Here is a 23,695-nt window from a genome sequence, read left to right as displayed (position 1 = left end):
GTTTGGTCAGTAGGTTTTGAGGTCACTATTGCAAAATATAACAGTGTAGGTTCAGCCGAGCGGGGACCCAAGCGTCCTCCAAGGATACAAACGTACCCGCGGCGGTTTCAGCTGTATAATTTATTAACAATAAAATTAACCCCATTGCAGGAAGCGATCCCTCCCCCCCCACCCCATCCAGACGAAGCGTAAACCATAGGTAGTAGCCGTGGGCCCGCAGGTGCAGCTCGGCCTCCGCTGGCTTGCTCCCCACGGGAAAGCTGGGTTGCAAACAGTTCTGTTCCAGCTTGTCCCACGAGGTCATCTCCAAAGGCGCACACACCTCCAAACCGGAGGAAACCACGAAGCTAATGTTTTTCTTTCTTTCTTTCTTTTTCCAGATTTTTATTTCACTGGCAAGTCCTTACAGCTCACTATACAGTCGGGAGGCGACCAGCCTAAGATATACAGAAAACGAACCCCACTACAAAGCTACCCGCCACGCAAGGCTCCCTCCCCCCCCCCCCAAGACAACCTGAGTTCCGACACATTGCTACTTCGCACAGTCATCACGGGGCACGCCACCCGGCACGGGAGTTTGAATCACGAAACAGAATCACCACCAAAAACAAACAACAAAAAAGCACAGTATTCAAGTATTCCGGCAGAGCGCTCTGCCGCACCAAGCGAGTTAAATTAGCTAAATTAGCTACAGACTAAAAAACAGCCCGCCGTCCGCACTTGTGCATGGATAAAAAGGCAGTTTTCCCCCCTTTTTGTTTTAAGAACAAAGAACAGGTAGATTTTTTTTCTTTAAATATATACAAGCTAGCACACACAGCCATAAGCACTAATGCCCTCAACCTCAATTTTCCTTGCTTTCTCTCACTCTTTTTTCTTTTTTTCTTTTCTTTTTTTTTTTTTTTTTTTTTTTTTTTTTATAGGTAAAAGGGAAAGCTTACACCACCTCCCCAGTCAAGGCCACCGGCCTAGGAACCAGCCGGACGGAGCGAAGGGGGTCAGCCGGGGTGGGGGTTAGAGACGCTCTGTGAGGGGTGGGGGGTAGAGCTAAGGGAAGAAGGGCCAAGGGGTCCGGGGTCCCTTTTTCTCTCCAGGGCGCTCTTCCAGCAGATTCCGCCGGGCAAGGCCTCACTCATCTTTCGCTCGGTCCTTGTTGATCTTCTTCATCTTCATCCTGCGGTTTTGGAACCAAATCTTGACCTGTCTCTCGGTGAGGTTGAGCAGCCGGGCCACCTCGTACCTGCGGTCCCTGGTCAGGTACATGTTGAAGAGGAACTCTTTCTCCAGCTCCAGCGTCTGGTGCTTGGTGTACGGACACCGCTTCTTCCGCGTGGAGCGCGCGTGCAGCCAGTTGGCCGCGGGGTTATCTGGCGAGGAGGACAAAGACTTGGGGTTAGCTGGAGGAATCCCCACCGCGGGCTGGGATCCCGGGAGCCGGCTGGAGGCTGGGCTGCGGGGAAGGGCGTTCGGCACGGCAGCCACGGTGCACCCTGGCCGACCCAGCACACACCGTGGCTGAGTACCGCAAACCCTCGGCTCCCCTTGTTTCCCGCGGGCCGCCTAGTACTCTCCCTTCCTTCCAAGAACTGGAAGCACATTTCGCAGCAATCAAGAACGAAGCCGCCCTGCTCCCCCAGACTCATAGATTCTCTCCCTCTGTCCCACTCTGTCTTTCTCCATTGCTTTTTTTTTTTTTTTTCTCCTCCTCGCTTCCCCCTGCGTTTTTCGACCCTCCTAGGTTTTAGGAGCTGGGCAGGTCGGCTCGTTGTCTGCGGGTGCGGCTGGGGTGGGTTGGGGGCCTTGATCCGTCCCCAGCTTCTGTTGAGTAATCTGGCCACGGGAGTCAAAGTGGCCCAGGCGCCCGCCTCTCGGACAGGATTTACGCGGCCTCCGGAGGCGAGAGAGGCAGAGGTGGAGGGAATCGGCCGCTCCGCCGGCGCCCCAGGGTCGGGCCGCCTAGGCTGCCCCGCCGCCGCACGTGGACCCTCCGGCCGCACAAAAGACTCGGCGGCGCTGCTTTCCAAGAACCGCCCGGAGTATCTCTGTCCCCGGGCCAGGCAGCCAAGCAGAGGGGCAGCCGGTCAGGGCTCGGCCCGCAGCGCCCGCCCCGCCCCCTCTCGCCGCTGCAGCCTCCTCCCCTCCCCCGCCAAGCTCGGCGGCCCGGCTCGCCCCTGCGCTCTGGACTTGGGGTCCCATCTGAGATGTCCCGAAAAACACCAACTCCTGGAGGCTCCCAGCGTAGATGGAGGCAGGTTCGAGGAAAAGGAGGGGGGAAAAAAAGAAGAAGAAAACAGCAAAACCAAAAGATTGAAAAAAAATAATAATAACTTGGCCAGGCTGGCAGATCCGGGTGGCCGGCGTGGAGGCGGCAGCTGACTTTGCCAGGAGGAGACACTTACTGGGGTCGATGGGGGGCTTGTCTCCGCTGCTCTCATTCTCATTGTTTTCGGAGAAGGCGCCTTCGCTGGGTTGTTTTTCTCTATCAACTGGAGGAGAACCACAAGCATAGTCAGTCAGGGACAGAGTGTGCGTGTCAAGCGTGGGACAGTCACCCCTTCTGGCCGACAGCGGTTCAGGTTTAATGCCGTAAGACCGGCTGGAGGGCAAGCCCGCGAAGGAGAGCGCGCCTGGCGCGGGCTCCAGCCAGGAACGCATGTACCTGCCGTCCGGCGCCGCCGCCGCCACGGGCGCCTGGGGGTGCGCGTAGGGGTGGTGGTGGTGGTGATGGTGATGGTGGTACACGGCCGCAGGCACCGCGCTGGCGCCCGCCGCCGCGTGCACCGGGCTCCAGGAGGCACCGAACACAGCCGCTTTGGGCTGGAAGCTGCACGGACTGAAGTCGGGGTGCTCGGCCAGTGCGGTCGCCTGCCGCGGGGGCTGGCCCAGGGCCCCCGGCGGCGCGTAGAGGCCAGCGCTCAGCTCGTCGGCGGCGTCGGCGCCCAGCAGGAACGAGTCCACGTGGTAGTTGCCCAGGGCCCCGGTGGTGGTGGCCATCGCTGTGCCCCGCGCCCCGGCTGGCCCGGCCCGACCCGCGGAAATTATGAAACTGCAGATTTCATGTAACAACTTGGTGGCACCGGGGGGGGGGGAAGAAGTACAGTCACCTAATAAGTTGCCGGCGCCCGCGCCCCCATTGGCCGCGCGCGTCACGTGCCAGCCCGGCAGAACAATAACGCGTAAATCACTCCGCACGCTATTAATGGCCCGGTGTTTTGCAGTCATAATTTTTATAGCAAAAGCCATATGTTTTTATGCAAAGGGATCGCGCTGCCCCACGATGGGGTTTGTTTTAATTGTGGCCAACGAAGATTAAAAGATCAAATCTGTCCTTGCTTCTCGTGGTTTCTGGCTGCCTCCACCCCACCGGACACACACACACACACACACACATACACACACACAGAGGCACACGCACGCTTCTTAAGCGGACTATTTTATATCACAATTAATCACGCCATCAGGAAGGCGCGGGTCCCGCGCACGAATGCGGCCGGCAAAGTCCCCCATATAAAATTAGACAATAATTGAAGCCATAAAAAAGCAGCCAAATCGTATTCTCGCTCTACTGTATTTAAATCTGTATTTATGATATTTCATAAGGAGTTATTGTTTCCAAAGCCACACGGGCCTCTGGGAAGTTGGGAATGACCGACAGATTTTGTGTGCCTCGCCGTGGGCTCCTAGCTGTAAAAATTTATGGGGACTTGGAAAGGTGAAATGAAGACTGTTGTGTTTGCTCGGTGAACTCCCTGTCGATGATCGCGGCCGTCCCCAACGGAGGCGAGCTGAGCCCCCACCCACCCACTACCACCACCACCCCCTTGTCGGTCTAGAAACGTCAAATTCAACATAGGATCCCGCCCAAAGGGGGCCGCCACCATCTCTGCCTGCCCGGGTGCGCTCGGGCAGCCAGACGGTGCCGAGGTCCCCAAGCCAGCAGAGACTGGAGAGCTCGGCGCTGCGTGGGCAGACCCCAGATGCGCCCCGTTGTTCCTCAGCAGCAAGGGCCCCACCGAGGCGCTGGCGGTAGGCCCTCCAGGAAAAAAAAAAATGGTTTTGAAGGCCGAGTTGTGCCCTGAACCCGCCCGCGACCCGCCGCCGCTGCGCCGCGCACACGCGTGCCTTCCTGCGCTGCAGCCGCGGCGGCGACGGTGGGTCACTCCCGGTCCCCCAGCAGAGGCCGCCGGCGACCCGGCTCTATCCTTAGGGCCCTAGGGTTGGACTCCAAGCCTCACCGCATGCCCCGAAAAATCTGGGAAGAAAACACCAGGCAGATTTGGTGGAAGGCCAGTAAAAAAGAAAAGAAATAAAAGGCACTTCCACTTCCCTTGGGCCACCCGCAGCTCCCACGGTGGGAAGACTCGCACCGAGTGGTGTGACCTGCGGGCCGGGGAATTTGTGGCGTCCTTTTTGGGCACCGCCCTGGGCTCCCCTCTTGGGTCCTCCACGGGAACCGGAGTCTCTGTCCATGCTCACCAGGCCCGAAGCGAGATGGCCACAGCAGCTCAAGTCCAGGGCCGGAGGGGCACAGGCCATTGACTTGAAGGCCATGCTTCTGCCTGGCCAAATTGGAGAAGCTATTTCTCACCCCTTGCACGCTCCAGGGCTGGGGGCGGGGGTGCATTAAAAGGCCGAAGGGACTGTTAATTGGAAGGAAAAATCCCACCGCACTTGGAGCGGCAAGCCTCAACTCCTAAAACCCGGGTAATTAAATTCACGTGTGAATCCTGTGCCTGCAAGCGTGTGTTTCTCATTAGCCCACTTCCCTGGCGGCCAGGCCGGCTGCCTCCGGTTGCTTCGGCTCCGTCTCTTTTCTTTCTTTGCCTTCATCCTCTCCAACTATTTCATTAATCGCCCCCCCCCCAATCCTGAACTAGCCCTGTCCCAGGAAATAGACCCCCCCCCCATGCCAGGTTCTCCGGGAGCGACGCTGCAAAGCAACGGAGACACCAAGGCGCACTCCTTCCCTCCCCGCCCTCGCCCTCTGCCTGCGCCCTGGGGAACAGGAAAGTGGCCGACACAATGAACTCCGACGTGGGCCATCCGGTCGCCTCAACCCTCTTGCCTCTAATCTTTTTATTTCCCGGTAAATTTCTCTGCTGCACCCCGACCCTGGCAGCAGCCTAAGGTATCCAAAATACCCAGCAATGTTCACAACCCTCAGAGATTTTTGTTACAAAATAAACCACCTTCGTTACCAAGACTCACTGGGAATGGACACGCCTGCCTGCTTCATCCCCACTTTGTGGGCCCACAGACCACACGGGTTATTAGTAATTATTTTTAAAAATCGAACACGAAGGCTTTTTTGTTTAATAGCCTTAGCTCCCAACTAGGGCGATTACCCAACAATTAACCAGGCGGGGTGTGTGTGTGTGTTAAGCAGCTGTTACTGTTGCCTAGAAGGCGAAAGAAAAGAAAAATTACAAAATCAAATACTGTCCCTACCCAGACTAGAGGTTTGGGGCCAGAATCTTTAGACTCGCTGTCTGCTTCTTATTTTACAAGTGAAAGGGCTGTGTGTGCATAATAATAAGCTAAGAGGACCTAATTACGAACGGTTCTTTCTAAAGCCGTGCTATCCCCCAATGCATCCAGTAACGGGACCTAGAAAATGATAACTAGCGGTTGAAGCGAAATGGGTACACCGCCTTGCCTCCCAAATCTACGGTGCTGGAGCTCTTGGGGAACCGAGGCAGGCAAGAGGACAAAAGAAGGCGTGCGTGGGTGTGCGTGCGTGCTGCCCGCCTTTGTGCGGGAGACGGGGAGGCCCTAAGAACAGTGGTCAGGCCGGCTCTCGTCTGCACACAGCAGCTAGGACCACGGGACTCCAGCGCCCTGGAATTTTAAAGTCCTTTCAGCTATTCCAAACAGATCAGCCCCTGGAGGGGGGTCCTCCCCAACAGGCAGCAGGCTGAGCCCCGAGGAAGCCCCGGGCAGGCCAGCAGACAAGCACGGCTCCCCAGCCTGGCTCTCCCTCGCCACAGCCGGAGCTGGTGCAGGAAAGCCGGCCAGAGCGGGTAAGCAGCCTCCGTCGCGGAGCCGCCCGGTTCCCCGGAGCCCGCCTGGGCCTCAGCTCGGACCTCCAGAGAAGCTGAGGAGGGGCTCCCCTGCCCTCTTAGGTGTGGGCACACAAAAGCGCGAGCGGAAACGCAAGGCCGCCGCCAACCGGTCGGTCGTGATCGTAACCGAGGCCTTGTCCGCCCCGCAGCAGCCAGGCCCATGCATCCCCACGACCCTCCATGGCCGCCCCACGCGGGCCAGCACGCCCTCAGCAGACCCCGCCGGACCCCCGAGGAGAGCAACACGAGAACTCCTCGCTCTCCCCCTAGCCAGCCCTGGCCCCCTCCCCAAAGAAGGATTTCCAAAGGACGAGGGAGGGGGGCAGAATCCAACAGACACATGGAAGCTGAAAGAAAAAAAAATGAAAAGGGAAGGGGCCAAAAAAGGGGGTGGGGGAGATAAACGAGGAAGCTCGGCGGGAAGAACAAGAGGCAGAGAGCACAGGGGGCGTCTGCAGAAAGGCTAAGGGACAAGGCCACGTTGCCAGCTCGTTGCCAGCTCGATGCGCCTCGGTGCCCCTGCTTCCCCGTCCCCCGCCCAACCAGTTCGGCCTCCGTGTCCACTGACTGGCAAAGCAATCCTCCTAAACTCCTTCACAGGAGACCTGGATGGGGTAGAAATGGCGGGGTTCCCAGCCAGGCGCAGGCATAGGCCAGGGGAAGCTCAGGATGCAAGCGTGCGCCCCTGACCTTGAATGGCCCCGGGCCCAGAATTCTTACCACGCCCCTGGCGTCCGCGAAGCCGCAACTAACCTGACCGTACCTGCTCCGGGCCAGGTCGGGGGGCCAGGGGAGGAGGGGACGAGGCCAGCTGGCACCGCGCTAAGGAGAAGCTCCCGTGCCTGGGAAGCCGAGGTTTACCACCGCAGGCAGGCCTGGCACTACCGATCCGGGGGGCCTTGATACCCCGCCCGGCCCGGGCCCCCAGCACGCGCACAGGTACCTGGAGACGATTTCAACTGAAGTAATGAAGGCAGTGTCGTGCTGTCGAGAGAAAGGTGGATCCCAACAACAGGAAACTACCTAAATCACCGACCAGTTCTGGTGCTTCCCTCGCGCGGGGCCGCCTCGCCCGCCGCCGCCACTGCTGCTGCTGCCGCCGCCGCCGCCACCGCCGCCAAGGAGAGAACCCAGCGGATCGCGTCCAGCCCAGCCCCTTGGCAACCTGCGCCCGCCACTGCCACCGAGTGCCCCGGGAGGGAGAAGTCACCGCCCCCACCTCCACCCACCAAGGTAAGCCTTGGGACCCAGGGAGAAAAGAAGGGAGAGAGAAAGCCAAGGAAAGCAGAGGAGGGGAAGGCAGAAGCCCAAGTAGGCCCGAGTCGCAGAGCAGGAGCAGGGCGCGCGCGCTGCTTCCCCAAATCTTGCCCAAATCCCCGCAGCTCAGCGAGCGGGCGCCGAGTGGCGGGCGGTCCCGGGGTGGGGGTGGGGGGCTACTCCGAAGCGACGGGGGGAAGCACGGAGCCCTGCTCCTCGTCTGGTCGCGGCCTCCAGCGCTCGCTCTCCCCCCTCCCTCGCAGCCGGGACGCGCGCTCCCGCGCCCCCTCCCCTCCCCTCCGCGTCCAAACCATCCCCCCCCCCCTTTCTGGCGAACAGGAAACGCGTGTCCCCGCCAAGGGCTGCCAGGTGGGGGGGAGGCTGTACTGGGGGAGGGGGCGGCCCCAGGCGGCGGGTCCTGGGTTCACCTAACCACTCGTGGCCACGGGCTCCGGTGATGCGCCCTGGGCCCAGGCTGCTCCCCGGAATTAGGCAAAGAGGTCCTCTGGGACCCCAACACCCGAAAAATCCCCCAGGCTCTAGGAGCCCTCCCTGAGCTCCGGAAAGAAATCCTGTTTGGCTTCCTGTGTCTACGCAGCGCCCCTCTCAACTGAAACCACTGGTCCAAGACAGCCACAATCCAGATATACTAGCAAGTCATAAAACTGAACAAAAGCCGACAAACCTTACGGCACCAGGGCTATAGGGCCCAGACAAATTACGACCGTCTAGGTAATATTTAAATAGATGCCGAAAGTAATTGCAGGACACTCGAGCTAGCCCTCCTGTTGTAAAAGGGGTGGACAGGATAAAGTGGAAGGTGAAGATAAGAAGTAAAAAAAAAAAGAGGTAAAATTATAAAACTTCATTCCACAGCTTTATTCTATAAGAACATAAACATCGTCTTTTTTTCCACGCACAGCAGCAACACAATATTAATTTATTCTGATTTAAGATTAGAAGTAAATAGAGCTAGAACTAACATTTATAATAATAGAATGCATTTGCTTAAAACAAGATTGGCAATTTTTCTCAATAATAGACATTTATACAGATTTGTATTTATAGTTTTTTTTTCTTCTTCTGCACCTCAGGTTCGACCCTTTTATGCATGTAACTTCACAGTATAAAGGAAATCCAAACAATATCTCCCTTCTCTCGTGTATTCCACTTGCTCCAGCCCTTCTAGGCTTCCAGAAATTTCAGAAAGCCAAAATAATAAAAAAAAAAAAAGAGGTGAATTTAAAAAAAAAAACACAAGATAGGGAGAATTGTGGTGTGCTTGTCATGTTACCAATGGTAACGATTTCAATGACCAAAAAAAAAAAAATCCATAAATTCCAAAGTATAAACAAAACGAGGATGTGGAAATTCAGAGGTAAATGAAGCAAGTTAGCAGGCCCTCCGTGGGCTGAGGGAGCAGGTTGCTTTTCTTGGTCATTCTTTCTCTTTTGTTTTAAAGCTGGGATACGTGACAGAGGAAGGGAAAATAGATGTCTCCCTTGCTTTTTCAATCAACCAAAATGAAGCCCCTTTGCCAACCTACAGGTCCAAGCCTTCTCTCTTGCCCAAGGAAGAATGCAAGAAGGAAAAGAAAAAAAAAATCAAAATAAAATAAGGAAACCCAGAGGCCTGCTTGTCCTGATCGGACTCAGCCCAGCACTGCAGGCAAGGGTGCCCACTGGTGCCACGATGGAATCTCGGCCTGCCCACGCTGGGCAGGAAACCAGCTCAGTGGAGGGGACAGGGCCCACTGAGCTGTTGCACCACCCCCTCCCCAAGCCCGCAAAGCCTGCCCAGCCAGGACTTGACCCTCAAGATCACCTCTGCAGAATCGTAGCGCGATATGGCTTTTTCCCCCAGAAAAGACAAGTAAACCGGCACGAAGCGGACAGAGAAACAAGAAGTCAGCACAAACCAGCCCCGCGCGAGGATGCCGCGGCCCGGGAGATGGCGAGTGTGGGAGGGAGGCAGCGGCTCCAGCGCAGGTGCGAGTTCCTGGGGCAGACGCTGAAGACAACGGGGGGTGGGGTCGGCGCGGAGGGAACCCAGCGCGGCCTTGGAGCTTTATCAGGAAAAATTAAAGTTGGCGGTGAGCTCCCGGATCCGGTTCTCTCGGTTCATTTTCTTCAGTTTCATCCTGCGGTTCTGAAACCAGATTTTCACTTGTCTGTCCGTGAGGTGGACGCTGCGGCTGATCTCCAGGCGCCGCTCCCGCGTCAGGTACATGTTGAACAGGAACTCCTTCTCCAGCTCCAGCGTCTGGTGCTTGGTGTAAGGACACCGCTTCTTCCTGCCGCTCTTCGCCGTGAGCCAGTTGGCTGCGTTTTCGCCTTTGGAGTTGCCTGGCGTAGGACAGAAGGAGAAGCGGGGAAGGTTAGGTGGAGGCCACGCGCGTGCAAGGTCCGTCTGGCGCCTGCGGATGCAGGATGCCCTGGGTCTCAGAGAGGAGGGGGCATTCTTTGCCCCCTCTGGCTGTCGCAGAACAGCAAGTTCTTCCCCAAAGCAGGCCTGGCCACATCTAGCGCTCCCCTCACTCCACACCTCTCCCCCCCCCCTTACATTTTCTTTCAATCCCAAACGCCCCCCCCCCCCCAGACACCTGTTTTAGCCCAAAGCGGCGGCCACTTGCAGAGGCCTAGTACCGGGACAGGCTGTCCATCTTGAACTTAACGCCTTTTTTTTTTTCCATGTGGCCCTGTGGCAAACCAGCGTTTTCCCCGCAACCCCTAAGCTCGGGGCTCGGGGCTGCCGCCTTGTAAGAGGGCCTGGTGGCGTGGCCATCTCGCCCCAGTCCTCTGATTGTTGAGAAGAGGGGAGAGAAGGAAGGGCACAGTGGCAGCCACGAGGCAGACAGGCAGGCAGGCAAAAGCGATCCCGGGGGTCAAGGGCCCTCTCTCCCAAAGATTCCAAGGAGGAGCTAGCAGGGTGCGGCTGGGCAATCCGAATTCCAGAGGGAAGTGCGGGAGCAGCCCCGCTTGCTCAGTGCGCTGAGCCCAGGGCCTGTGGCGGCCTCCGGCCATCCCGGGCGGCATTTCGTCTTTCCTCCTCGGCGCCGAGAGAGGATGCCCGCCCCTCCAGCAAGTTTGAAAAAGGTACCGGGATCGTAAACTCGAACTTCGCCAGTTAATGGGCTTATTTATTGGCGCTGGCGGCTGCTTATTTTGGATGCCTTACAAACATCCACGCTATCTGCGGGCGAGCCACGCTCCCTCCCTCCCCCTCACCCCACCCCCTCTCCAGCGCGTGGGCCGCGTCGCGCAGAACAGGGGCCGGGACCAGGACCAGGGGTGCCCCGGGCCACGCGGGGCAGCGAGCGCAGGAGAGGGGGGCTCCTGTCTGGTTGGCCCAGGCGGCGTCACCCCGAGGCGGGGGTGAAGCTGAGGCCAGCGCCGTCGCGGCAGCTGAGGACGTCTCGGCGCGGGGCGCTAAGCCGGACATGAATTTTTTTACTGCGTCCCCACGCCCAAATATTAAAAAAGCAAGTTCACAGGGTCAGCACTGGCTGCAGCTTGGGCCAAGGCCGGCCGGCTGCCGCTCGGGCGCTTGCTTCTCCGCTCCTTCCCTTTGCTGGATCTGCCTATCTGTGCCCACCTAGGCTGCGCCCGGCTTACCCAGGGAGTCCTTCTCCGGCGAAGCTTTGCTGCTTTCGGAAGGGGCCGGGGAGAGCTCCTCCGCTGCCGAGGACGACGCGTGCGCCTCCTCGTCGCCCTGCGAGCCACCGCAAGCCAGCGTGGGCGGCGGCGGTGAGGACTCGAGGGCGCGCTCCTTCCGGGTCGCCTCAGCCGAGCCGGAGGCGAGTGCGGGCGGCGGGTCGAAGCCGCGCCCCGGGGGCTGCGCGGGGAACGGGCCGGCGCCGAGTTGCTGCGCGCCGCCGCCGTAGCCCTTGGCCGTGCCGTAGGCCTGCGAGAGGCGGAAGTAGCCAGGCACTGGCACTCCGCTGGAAGCGCCCAGGGCGCAGCCGTCGGGTGGCGGGCCCCGCGGGAAAGGGGCCAGGTCGGCGGTGGCGGCTGAGCCCTTGGGGCATTTGTCCGCCGAGTCGTACAGGCAGTAGGAGCTCTCTTCTTTGATGTTCTGCGCGAAAGAGCACGAAGTGGCCTGTGGCGGGGGCTGGGGTGGTTGCGGCGGCGGCGGGGGCGGCGGCTGCTGTTGCTGCTGCGGCTGGGGTGGCGGCGGCGGAGGCCCTTCGGGCGGCTCCATCCGGCAGGAGCGCGGCGCGTCCAGCCACAGGTCTAGGGGCGCGGGAGCGTAGGTGCCGTGAGCCGTGGGACCCAGGCTCCCGCTTCCACCGCCGCCGCCAGGCGACGTCGCCTCATTGCGCTTGCCGCCCAGCGCGGGGAAGAGCCCGCAGCTCTGCAGCCCGTAGGGCAGGTCGGTAGCGGGCGGCAGGTAGACCCCGCCATGGGCGTAGTAGCCGCCGCTGCCGCCTCCCGCGCCCCCGCCGCCGCCGCCCGCCTCGCCTCTGCCCGAGCTGATGAGCGAGTCCACCAAAAAAGAGTTCGCGGCGGGGCTCTCCGAGCATGACATTGTTGTGGGATAATTTGGCGAAGGGAGTAGATAGCCCTTTCTGGCTGACATTTCTTGTGCAAAACATGCTGAATACGATTAGCAATCCCCCCGCACCGCGGCGGGCGCCCGCAGCCAATCCTGAGCCAGAGTTGCCGCGCGACCACTCCCAGTTTGGTTTCGTAGGCGCGGGGCCGCTCTCCGAGGGCGCCCTCGGAGCCCGCGATTGATATAAATATGTAATCTGTATCGACGCACCAGGAGAGGCACGCCCGACACCTTGGCCCAAAGGCTGGGAGCCATGGGGGCCGCCCCAAAGTGACTTGTGCGTGGGTGGGGGGAGAGGGCTGGCCCCTGGGCTCGCCCCGCCCCTCCACGGACCCGGAGCCCCTGGCGGCAGCGAGGGGCTGTTGGAGAAACCCTAGGGCGTCTTGCAGTTAACAAGTGAGGGGTGTTTACGGTGCGTGCCCAGATCTGCCTTGGGTGCTCCCGAGTCCCGGTGCCCAAGCAGTCGCCAGTAACTAGCACGTCGTGACGGCCGAAGGGGACACTTAGGGAACCTCACACTCAATGTGTTTGGCTTTGGAACTGGACTTGGTCCCACGTCTTGAATTCTAGCCCTAGAGATCTGCTGGACCCCCTGAGTGTGCCAGCCGGCAAATGGAAGCATCCCACACAAGATTTCCCCACACCCCAAAAGACCTTGACTGGCCCTGGCTTTTTTGCGCCCCAACAATCTCCTCCCAAGTTCCCTGCTCCCGGCTTGTCTGGTTACGGCCTTTTCCCCCACAGGGGCCCACCTGGCTTGCCTTCTAGCCACCTCCTACCTTGGAGCTGATGGGCCTGCTCCAGCAGGGGTGTGTGTGTGTGTGTGTGTGTGAGGAGGGTAGCATGGGGGCGGGAAGCCTTGGCCGCAAGACGCCCACCAGAGGCGGCCCTGCACACTCTACCCTGTCACCCTGAGGAGACTCCAAGCTCACCCATAATCGTTAGGGGGAAACCCTGGAGTCTTTGGCCTGCTTGGAGGAGGAGACCTGGAGGGGTCTGGTATCCCCGCCAAACCCGTCTGCCCTCCCATCCCATCTGCCACCCTGACTTTAGCCCTGGCATTTGTGCGTTCCTGGAGGCTCCGACAAGAACCAGAATCCCTGTACTTCTGCCTCTCTGTCCCCTCCCTCCTGCCCCCTCCCTCACATGCCCCGGGCTGGGGCAGCCCTGGCTCCCGCCGCGCGAGCATTTTAACGAGGCCCCAGTGAGGAAATCTGTTCCCTGACAGGCTCCGCTCAGCAGCGGCCCTGCTATAAGAGGGTTCCGCAGCCAGGCCCTTTGCTCAGCAGACCAAGGGCGCTTACTAGGGGTTCACTCTCTTAGCCAACTCCAAGTGGCCTGCCCTGGGGGGCGCTCGCTCCCTCCCCACCCCCAAGTCTGAGCCTCAGGCAAGCGGCCGGAAATGCAAGCTTTTTAGGATTCAGTGAGCCTGGAGGTTGCTGCCTAGCGGTACCCACCCCCTGCTGCCGCCCCTGGGCCGGTGAGCTACACAGCTCCAGGATGCCCTAGGCCTGGCTGCCGCGGCGGTATAGCGGCTGTAGCTGGAGTAGCTGGACGTCTGAATCCCAGGATTCTAGGGGTGGGGAAAGCAAAACTCGCATCCCGGTGATCCGCCAGGTACTGCCACCTCCTCCTCCACCCCACCGCCCGAGTGGGAACCTAACCGCAGGAAGATTAGCTGGGAGGCACCACAGCCGCCCCGGAGAGAGCTGTGTAGCGCCAGGCGCTGGCTTTGGGACTCCAGGCAGCTGCAGCCATGCCGGGTCACAGCACAGCTTGCACAGTCGCTCCAGCCAGCTTCACCTACTTCTCCCCTACAATGGGCTTCCCAGCCTGAGCCTCAGGATGCAGAAAAGGGAGATGGAGAAAGAAGGGATCCCCGGAAAAAAAAAGAAAGAAAGACCCAGGGAGCTACAAGGGGGGGGGCGCTGGAGAACACCGGGAGAAGGTTCGCTGAGCCTCACTGCCCGCTTAGCAAGCTCAACATTGAGGTCCGTGCGCAGAGCTGGTCACCTCAGCTTCCCCTTTCTCATCACTGCGGTCCTAAGGCCAAGGCAGATGTTACATCCTGCCAGGCCTGGAAGACCGAGTCTGAGTGCAGGAAAGCTTCCAAGTACGGCCAGCGGGCCCTGGCTTTCCCCCGGCCGATCTGCCAGGTCATCACCCCGCTCCCCAGATGTAGGGAACTAGCTAGGGCTGTTGCATTCAGCAGTGCCCCCTGGAACAGTGAGGACTGCGACAGACAGCTAGCCAACGGAGGCTTTGCTCCCGGTGCCACTGCTCCTGGCTGCTGGTGGTCCTATAGCTCCCTGAAGGAGAGCTCCATGGAGGAGAGCAGGACTAGGGCTTTCCACCTTCTTCCACACGGGAGGAGGTCTGGGAGGGACATCCACAGTGTGGGGGTGATGGTGGAAGCTACAGAAATAACGTGGAAGATCCCTGGTGTTGAACCTGCTCTCCCTTACTAAGCAGTCAGAGTTGGGGCTGGGAACCTGGGCACTCAGGAACATTTTCCCGAGTGAAAAGCACATCTGTGCCTCCCCCCAGCTTGAAGCCTCGCTGTTGAGGAGTTCCCAGGCCCCTTGGAACCTTCTCCTTGGAGTCCTTTTGAGTCCTCAAGGACTCTCCTGGGATTCAGGACCCTGCCAATTTGGCGGCTGAGACAGGCCCGTTCCCCTGCTGCAGGCAGCTCAGGCAAGTCCCAGACAGGACCCTATTAGGGTGGCCAAATGGGGTTGTAGGCTGGAAGGAATCCAGGCGCCTGCACGTGCCAGGCAAGGTTACTTAAGTCTGCCTGGTGCCGCGTCTGCCACCGCAGGGCCAGGCCGGTTAAGGGCTACAGGAGCTGGAAGGGCGGGCCACGAGCCTCCCCAGACCGTGGCATTGGCCGCTGGGGCTTCACCGACCCCTGTGGACAGCAGGAGTACATTCAAGCGCCACTTTCTCCCCCTGGCCATAGACCAAATGGGATATTAGATTTGAGCTTTTTTTTTTTTCTTAAGGAAAAACAAAACAAAACAACAAAAACAGCGGGGCGTGTGCGTGCACAAGAGAGCTCCGCGGCTCCGGTCGGGAAGCTCAGTTCCGACCAGGACTTGCTGGATCCGGATGGCAGCGGGGAGCGCCAACCCCGACTGCCTGCTAGATTCAAGCCGCCGCGGAAACTGAAGCCCAATGCGCTTTGTGCCTCGGCCCTGTTCTCTCTTGGTCCCAGCATCCCCGCTGGCCCCCAAACTGCACTTCACAGCACTTCACTTCGCCTTCACTGCAGCACAATGGCAATGGCTCCTCCATAAAATATCTCCTGTATCCATCGCCTGAGCTCCTCATCCATTCCCCGAGTGCTGCCATCGCGGTGCGGGCCTGCGCTTGGCCGCGCGCTCTCGCTCCCTGCCGCCGGCGGCCCTCCTTCTCTCGGTCCCCTTCTTTCCCGCGGCTAGATCTCCCTGTCTCTCTCTCACGATGCCTTTGACCCGAAGCCTCAAGCCAGCAGGCCTGGGCAAGCAGCAGCTGCGCCGGCCACCCTCGGAGTCTGTGTTTGATTTTGGAGTAAATATTGCCCGTTTCTACCTGGGTGACAACCTCCACGGGCTGCCCGGGGCGGAAGTAGAGGTCCAGTCCGGCGGATTAAGCCCTTGAGCAAGGATTAAGCTGCCCTTCACTAAAAGGCGGATTCCTGTTCCCCAGTAGGCCCTTGCATGGGACGAGAAATAAACATCTCGCCCAAACCAAGTTCTTTAGGGGGGAGGGAAAACGTCTCATGACTGAGAGAATCAGTAAACAATTTGTATCTGGACCTCAACTTGGATGTTTTTCGGGGCTCTGAATTAACCATCAGGAACTCGGGTTCCCCCACCCACCCCAAAGGAGAAAAAACAAGCGCTGTATCCGCCTATCTGGTTGCAACAAAAGCTTAGGGCTTCCAGACTCCGGCATCCAAGCATGCATGGCTGAAACATCATTACAGCAAAGCTCTGCTCACCTGCGAGGACTCCTACCTTGCCAGGGGCGTTTGCTAGATCTGCTTTGGGGTGATCAGGTGCAGTACACCTCTTAATAGCATGCTTGACTTATTATTTTTTTTCCCCAAGTCCTTCCCCTGGTCCCTACTCTCGTGGAGAGAGGTAAAGAGGTTTGCAGCCCCCCCCTTTTTTTTTCACAGCCCTCGAATTGCAATATTCTTATTTTATTCCTAGTCAACAACCTCTGGCCCTGAGGTGGATCTGGGACTGCAGAGGATTCAACAAAGACAAGCGACTTGATAGGCAAAATCTACAGACACGCAAACATACATATTTAGAGAGGACCCGTAAATTCTCTGAAATTTCCTCCGCACTGTATATTCAGGAAGAGAAAAAAAAATCTGAAGAAGCGAATAAAAAATATGGGATTCAGCACTTAAATACGAAAGGGAAATGCAATGACTTATTTGAAAGGTGAGTGAATTATAATCATGTAAGCCCTGATCGGCGACAACCCCGACGGAGTGATTACTCCACTGGACTTTATCCTTGGCGCCAGATAGCTGAAAGCGGCGGCGAGGTCATCACACCGCGTTTTGGCAGGTTTGCAAACTTATGCAAAAGATCTCAATTTTTTTTCCATTAAAAAAAAAGTGCTGCAACCCGCTGGCGAGTTTATAGCTACGCTTTTCAAATAAGCCTTAATTCCGAGACTCCTCCAGCCGCCGCTGCGGAAACCAAATGCGACTTTTCGGGAAGTGGCCATTTCGGGGAAAACAACGAAAGTTTCCTCTAGGCCTTCGAGCCGACCAGGAGACCTCACCTATTAGCAGGATCTCCATACTGGGCAGTGTGCCCGCTCCAGCGGCCACGGGCCCTCTACCATTGTCTGGAGTGCAAAACTTTCTGTTTCGTCCAGTCTCTCTCTCTCTCTCTCTCTCTCTCTCTCTCTCTCACACACACACACACACACACACACACACACACATGCGCGCGCGCGCGCGCCCCATCCTCGCACAGCTGGAGCCCTCGGCGCCCCGAGCTAAATCAGTCAACTTTTCCACCAGGCCCGAGTCTGCCCCGCGGCCCTCACGCCGCGAGCGAGCCAGGAGGGCGAACGGGAGGGGGTGGGTCGCGGACGCTGACCGCCTCGCACCCCGCACGCCCAGAGCCATACCCGCCGCCCAGCTCCGCTAGGACCCCGGGGCCGCCTCCCCGCGGCCACCCCGGGCCAGCCTGCCATTGCCCAAAGCCCGGGGCCTCTTACCTGGACGCATTTCCGAAATCGCCGCCGGGGAGACAGAGGGCTTTCGGCGCCACCGCAGCCACCGCCGCGACCCTCGAGAGGCCTGGCTAGGGCGCACGGCTCGAGCTCGCGCCACGCAGCCCTTCCAGAGTGCGGACCCTTCTGTGCCTGCCACCAAGGGGAGCGGGACAAGTCAACTCGCGTCCCGCGCCGCTCTGGGTATCAGAAGCGAACAAAGGCCAAGAATCGCGCTGGGGTTCCGGGCTCCCCGGCGGCTTTGACATTGATCGGAAGTGCGCCATCTCGTGGTGGTTGCGCGCCTAGGTGCGGCGGGGACTCCATCCTGGAGCGCACCATAGCCAGCCCGGCAGAGAGAGAGAGAGAGAGAGAGAGGGAGAGAGAGAGGAAAGAGAGGAGAGAGAGGAGAGTGAGAGAATGTGCCCAGCCGGCTGCTATTGAGATCTCATTTTTACATCTAAGAAATTGCTCCAAAACCCCAGCCGGGTTTATAGCAGCGCATTCCAAATATGCAAATTGGCCGGCCCCAGACGGGTTTACGACCACATTGTCACAGCCATCGGAGGGATGGGCTTTTATAGGGCTCAGAAATCAAACCCGCGCTCGCCCGCCGTCCGCCAGCGAGCAGTCCTCCTGGCTAGACGCTTTCCAGCAACTTGAGAGACTTTGGTTAATCTTCAACCACCCCAAAGGAAGTCTTCCTCCCGCCCCCACCCAAGCTCAGGCTCTCCTACCCTCCACCGCCCCCTCCCTGCCCCTCAGCGGGGGCCCTTGGTCCTTGCTGGGTGTCCATCAATCCAGACATTCATCTTAGCGCTTGTCGCACTGCCCTTTCAGCTCAGCTTCCTCAGTCCCGCCAGTTAGGCAAACACACAAACAAACAGAGTCTAGGGCCTGGGGTGGGGTGGGGTCTCTCCAAATGAGACCCTCTCTGTCGATCTGGCCCCGCCTGGGTGGCGGCAGACAGAATAAGGGTGGGCAACAAAAGGCGCTGCCAGCCCCCTCAGCCCTGCCCCTCAAGGTTATGGGTGATGTCCAAATTTAAGGCAGAAGTTCAAAGGCAGAAAACAAAGAGCAAAAAGACATCCTTCTCTCCCCCAAGGGAAGTGGCAGCCCCAGGTCCGTCTGCCCCTCCTCCCAGGCACCCTAGAATGCTTCCCACTCTGCAGGTGTACAAGAATGCTCCCCACTCCTGGTCAGTGCCCCTTGGCCACCACTACAGGCCCCAAGGCCTCTTCCAGGGATGAGGTCAGACTGACCAATGGAATTCTGCATTCTAGGCCCTGGGAGAACCCACCTGGATCCCACTGCCAGAAAGGACACAGCCAACCACCATGTCGCCTACACCTGCGCCACGTGGCAGCTAAAGCCTGGCTCAGCCAGCACTTCCGGATTCCCTGACAACCTGCTCCTGTGTGAGGAATGGGCAATACGGACAGGAGGGAGAAGGCAGACATTTGGCAATATATAGCAGGCCAGCAAGGAGACAAAGAATGTCACACCAGAACTCCATGACACCCAAGTGTCTACTGGTTTTATTTTCCCTGTGCCCCATCGCCTGGGTAAGACCTGGGGACCAGCCAACCCTCCTAGCACCAGCAGAGCCCCCCGGGCATTTCTCAATAGAGAGGACTCCATGCCAGGGTGCCAGCTTCCCCGTCAGGTCCCCAGGCAGGCCCTGGTGGAGCCAAAGCTCTCAGGCACTGCCTGGAACTTCGCCAGGGACATCAGGATGCTTCCTACCCTGAAAGGAAATTGACGCGGGATTGATTGACAAAAGGCCATATTCCAACAAGACAGCTAGGTTAGGGTTCCTTTATTTACAAGTCTTTCGAACACCATCCCTGTATGAAGCGTACATTCAAAACATTCTTAGCAGTGAGCGCGTTTAATCATGGAACACTGTAAACAGAGCCTTTAAATATTTTCATCCTCTTCCCCCACCCCTCTGCATTGCATCTTTTAAAATTCGCTTTGGTTCCTTCCGGGAAATATATATAATATAATATACTATTTATCTGTTTTAAAATAATTCCAAATCATTCTCAGGCTCTTGGAAGATTGCTAGGAAACCTCCAAGCTCAGTTCAGGAGCCCACAAGGGCAGAGGATGGCGCTGCCGGAACTGGGTGCCTGGGAGGGACTCGCACCCCTCCCAGCCTTGGCCTAGGACCTGCTGGACAGGGCCCTGGGCTCTTCTGCCCGCCACCAAGACGATCCAGGTTTCCTGAAGTGTGGTGAGGCTCTGGCCACACACCGGCGAAGCCCACAGGCATTTCCTGCAGAAATGGCGGGGCCAGCATGCAGCCTCCCGGCTCTTCTTCGCCTTCCACCACTGGGAACCGCCAGTTCCCGCCACCACTAGGTTCTGGGTCTGGAGGGAGGCTGGGATGGAGAGACCCCGTTTGGTAGAAAGACAAAGCCAAGTGGGCTGCAGGAGGCGGCAGTAGGTCAGACCCAGGACATAGCCGCCCATGGGCAGTTGGGAGGGTGGAGAGGCCCTGGTGAGGCCACTTGGAATGGGAGACTCCGTGGCCTTCGTTCTCCTGGTCCACCTCTGGGTCCAGCTGCCTTTCACATGGGGTTTGGAAAGCAGCGCTAATCCAAGTCCCTAGGACCCCCCACCCCTGCCTTCCTTCTGCTCTCTCCCCAAGCTCAACTGGGCTAGCAGAGTACACAGCTTATTGACTCATGGGTCCAGAGAAGGAGGTGATGGGGAGGCTTCCCGGGGGGGGGGGGGGCTCTCAAGGGATGAGGTCCCTCTCTAGGGGACCCTGGCAAGGGGGCCCAGTCCCCTAGGGAGACCACACCCCACCTGCTCCCAGCTCTACAGGCTCAGATAGCTACCAGGGGGTCCCAAACCATTCATTCTTAGCTGATGCACAACTCAACTCAGAATCCAACTCAGAAATCTTAAACCACCGAGAGCCTCACCAGGACAGTTCAAGGCTCCTCTGGTTGGGCTGGTCTCCCCCTCTGATACACTTTTTCTTTTCTCCTCCAAAGTCACCACGTGGCTTGACCTTGTCAAGGGCAAAATCTGCGCATCTCACACTTCCTGTGTCTGAATCCCCCCACCCAGCTCGTCGCAGCCAGCGGCAGCTTTAGAGCAGCGGGTTGGCCGAATAGTACTGTAAGCGGTCCCTGTTGATTTTTTTTTCCTTCATCCTTCTATTCTGAAACCAGATTTTGACCTGCCGGTCGGTGAGGTTGAGCATGCGAGACAGCTGCAGGCGCTTCTCTTTGTTGATATAGACGCTAAAGAAGAACTCGCGCTCCAGCTCCCGAATTTGGTACTTGGTGTAGGGGCAGCGCTTCTTGCGGGTGCGTTGACCACCTAGGACAGCAGAAAAACAGGCGCGCGTGAGGAGCCAGGCCCCGGAGTAGGGGGAGATGGAGGGAGCCCAGCCATCTGGCATCGACGTCCCCAGCCCAAGCCCGGGCCAGGAGAGCCCCCACAAGGCCCCTGTTCGCCTGTAGAACCTAGGACGAGCTGGAAGAGGCTTGGAGGCAGAGAGAGGGTTCCCGGGGGGAAAGTCGCTTGCGCTGGCCCCAGCACAGCCCAGGAGGGCTCCGCGCAGCAACAGGCGAGTCTGCGCCGCCGAGGCTGCTTTGAAAGCGGCCGAGTGGGGGGTTGCCGCTGCGTCTCCCGCCCCGCCAGACTAAACAAACAGCCGCCCGAGGGACATTTCACCTCCCAGCACCTGGACCGCCTGCGCCCCAGGCAGTAAAGGCGGCCGCCAGCCCCGGTATTTCCCGATGGCAACCGGGACTGGGCCCTCGTTAACAACCCGGGAGGCTGGCCGGCCGGCGGGTCTTTGTGGAGCCTGAATCCTGGCCGCCGCCAGCAGGGACCCCTCCACCCCTTCCCGGGCTCCTTGCTCGGCGCCCCTGACTCTGGCGCAGGGCAGGGGCGCTGGCTTAAGAAGGGTGGGCGCATGGGGAGGGAGGGGAACGTCCGAAGCCGCGAGTAGGCTTAACTTCCCCACTCTTAAAAAGCACAACCACCACCCTCCATGAGGAAAAAAAAAAAATCTCGCTTCTGACAGAACAAGAAAAATTTAAATACCACGCAGCGAACCACGGGCTGAGCGCAATAGCCCCCCGCGCCAGCGGAAGGTGGCTTCCTTTAGAGAGAGAGAAAAAAAGAGGGGGTTAACTTTGCACTAATTTTGTGTCTTTTCATGCATTGCTGGAGGATGGCGGGCTACTTTAGCTGTGAAACGCGCGTTCAGCAGGCTGCAGGCCCGGACGGCGCAACACATGGCTTTTATAAAAACCTTCGGATTACCTGGCTCTTCAAGGCCCCAGAGCTCTGGCGAGGGGGAGTTTACGGTCGCCCACCTCCGGCTCCCCCCAGCCCGGAGCCGGTCCCGGGCGGCCTGGAACTGCCGCCGGGCTTGGGAGCTGCTGAGAAAGGGGGGGGGGGAAAGAAAAAAAGGGGGAAAAGGGGGGAGGGTTTTTTTTTTTTTGTAAGGCAGCCTTTGGCCGGTGGGTATTTCACGGCCAATTTCAGCACTCGCCACGTGATCCCGCCTTTTATAACAAAGTTTTGTTGGGGGAAACCTAAAGGCCCTTCATAAACCTTATATGCTTATAAAACAGCATATAAAAATTTAACAGCGGTGCCTCGCTCGGTCTCCAACTCCCCTTCCATAAAGCGCAGGGCGCTGCCTGTTATACATACTGGAGCCGCCGGCCTTGTCCTCAGTGTGGCCGGAAGAAGACTCCGGGCTGCTGCTGCTCTCGGGGCGCCGCCGCCGCTCCTTCTCCGCCGCCGCCGCCTCCCGGCAGCCGCCGCCACCGCCGCCGCTCTCCGAACTTGAAGTTGCGGGCGCGCCCGTGGCCGCTGCCGCCGCCGCCGCCGAGGTCGCCGTGGCCGCCGGTGGCCCCTTCTCGGCGGCGCTCTTGTCCGCGGGGTAGTCGGAGGAAGCGAGGTTTTCCGGGGTACCGTAGGCGGTGTCGAAAAACTGGTCGAACGCCTGCGGCAGGACTCCGTTCCTGCCCACGGTGCTATAGAAATTGGAGGAGACGGCGGGGGTGGGGTGGTGGTAGACGCCGGCCGAGCCTTTGGCCAGCACGTCGGCGGGCGCGCCGGGCGCGCTGGGCGCCTGCAAGCAGTCCCTGTGCACCAGTTCCTCGGCCGAGTAGCAGTGGGCCAGATTGCCGCGGGGGTGCCACTTAGCGGCCGGCTCAATGGCGTACTCGCGGAAGGTCACCTCGCGCACGGGTTGGACCTGGGGCAGGTTGGAGGAGTAGGAATATGTCATTGGGCGCGAAGACGGGGTCTGGGGCAAGAAAGAAGGGAGGCTGGAGAAGTCTGGACCCGAGACGTAGTACGTACAACTTGGCAAATACATGTTAGAGGAGCAGGGACCACGCTCATCAAAATCCATCATTGGGCTACCTCGGGCTCTCCGCAGTAGCCGAGCTTAACATGATTCTCCACTGCAGCTGCCTCTTTGAAGCGGATCCGTGAAGTAGAAATTTGGAGACGTAAGCTGACGTGGAAATCTATCCCCATCCTTAGCAGGGAGGTGCTGGTCATGTGACCCGATGTTGAAATTGACAAGCTGCGAGCTAGCGAGTCCCGGCCTTTTTTTTTTTTTTAAACTCTCCCTCTTTCCTTTTTTTTTTTTTTCCTTTTCCCTCCCCTCCCTCCCCGCCTTCCTTTCTTTGTAGCCACCTCAAGGGAAGCAACAGCTCGTCACTCCGCGTTCTCACCGAAAGCGCGTAATCGCCGGTGTAACTCATGTTAGCTGGGGGCGAGGGAGGGGGGGCTCCCGGCGCGCAGCGGGGCCGGGGTGCAGCCCCCAGTGCAGCCAGCCAGTGCTCAGCCTCAAGGGGCGCGGGGCCTCCAGCGCGCCTTGGGCGGTGAGACCTCAACTCCCGCCCCCCACCTCCCCACACCCCCGGGAGGACTGGGACGGGGTGGCCCAGGTGGGAGCCTGGAGGCCTGGGGTCCTGGGGAGGTTTGCACTCGCACCCCCTTCTTCGCAACCCCCCTTCACCCCTGCACAGGCTCGCTTGGGGAGGCCCCAGAGCGGCCGACCCCGCTCTGGGCCAGGGTTTGCTGGCGTGGATGTGCTCGCCTCGTGGCTTGTCCGATTTGCACGGTGGCTTGATTACACGCTCGCATTCAGGGTCACTTCCGAAGCGCTTTAATACCTTCCGTCCCTAAACCGCCGACAGCCGGGCGGCTTTCCCCCCGGGGTTTGGGGAGGATCTCGCGGGGTCCGAAAGGGCCTTCGTCTCATCCGGGATCCACCTTTGCCTGCCTCCTCCCTGCCTGCCTCCCCACGCCACCTCCTTGCCCTCGGAAAGAGAAGACCCCCTTCCCTTCGCCGCCTCGCCTGCCGGGGTTCGGGGGACCGGCTGGGCAGAGCCGAGGCGCGGGGCCGCGCCGCCGCTCACCGCGGCACTCGCCGTGCCTGGTCTTCGGGGAGCGGAGGCGTCGGAAACCCAGCATTTTAGGCGCGCGCTGCGCGGCTTTCGAGGCGCTGACAACCGAGTTGGCTTCCCCTGGGTATGCTGCACCTTCTGGGGGAGGGAGGAGGGAGCCCGCCAGGCTGCTCGCCAGCTCCAGAGCTGCAGGGG

General features: G+C 59.3%; 3 protein-coding genes across 3 annotated transcripts; all 3 read right to left on the bottom strand.

Moving 5' to 3' along the window:
- Positions 1 to 1,122: 1,122 nt before the first annotated feature.
- HOXA9 (homeobox A9) lies at positions 1,123 to 3,021 on the bottom strand. Its single transcript, XM_040964784.1, has 2 exons — positions 2,400 to 3,021; positions 1,123 to 1,367 (listed from the first exon to the last, which is right to left on the bottom strand). Exons 1-2 carry the CDS (start codon positions 2,992 to 2,994, stop codon positions 1,129 to 1,131), a joined length of 834 nt encoding a protein of 277 aa, XP_040820718.1. The 5' UTR covers positions 2,995 to 3,021; the 3' UTR covers positions 1,123 to 1,128.
- A 6,368-nt stretch (positions 3,022 to 9,389) lies between these two features.
- HOXA10 (homeobox A10) lies at positions 9,390 to 11,897 on the bottom strand. Its single transcript, XM_040964821.1, has 2 exons — positions 10,934 to 11,897; positions 9,390 to 9,664 (listed from the first exon to the last, which is right to left on the bottom strand). Exons 1-2 carry the CDS (start codon positions 11,895 to 11,897, stop codon positions 9,390 to 9,392), a joined length of 1,239 nt encoding a protein of 412 aa, XP_040820755.1.
- An 8,305-nt stretch (positions 11,898 to 20,202) lies between these two features.
- Positions 20,203 to 22,556, bottom strand: HOXA11 (homeobox A11). Its single transcript, XM_040964992.1, has 2 exons — positions 21,786 to 22,556; positions 20,203 to 20,435 (listed from the first exon to the last, which is right to left on the bottom strand). The coding sequence occupies exons 1-2, from the start codon at positions 22,495 to 22,497 to the stop codon at positions 20,203 to 20,205; spliced, it is 945 nt and encodes a 314-aa protein (XP_040820926.1). The 5' UTR covers positions 22,498 to 22,556.
- Positions 22,557 to 23,695: the final 1,139 nt, after the last annotated feature.

Source organism: Ochotona curzoniae, unplaced genomic scaffold (genome assembly GCF_017591425.1).
Source record: "Ochotona curzoniae isolate NIBS_2020 unplaced genomic scaffold, NIBS_Ocur_1.0 scaffold_3835, whole genome shotgun sequence".
NCBI classification, from domain to species: Eukaryota; Metazoa; Chordata; class Mammalia; order Lagomorpha; family Ochotonidae; genus Ochotona; species Ochotona curzoniae.
Note: the sequence above shows the minus strand (reverse complement) of the source record. Positions and strands in the feature narration are given on the sequence as shown.

Coding starts and splice junctions, on each gene's coding strand:
- HOXA11 (XM_040964992.1), bottom strand. CDS start 22,497: ATGATGGATTTTGATGAGCGTGGTCCCTGCTCCTCTAACATGTATTTG. Junction 20,436..21,785: donor GGACAAGGCCGGCGGCTCCA/GTATGTATAACA, acceptor CTGCTGTCCTAG/GTGGTCAACGCACCCGCAAG.
- HOXA9 (XM_040964784.1), bottom strand. CDS start 2,994: ATGGCCACCACCACCGGGGCCCTGGGCAACTACCACGTGGACTCGTTC. Junction 1,368..2,399: donor CAAGCCCCCCATCGACCCCA/GTAAGTGTCTCC, acceptor CCTCCTCGCCAG/ATAACCCCGCGGCCAACTGG.
- HOXA10 (XM_040964821.1), bottom strand. CDS start 11,897: ATGTCAGCCAGAAAGGGCTATCTACTCCCTTCGCCAAATTATCCCACA. Junction 9,665..10,933: donor GCCGGAGAAGGACTCCCTGG/GTAAGCCGGGCG, acceptor GTCCTACGCCAG/GCAACTCCAAAGGCGAAAAC.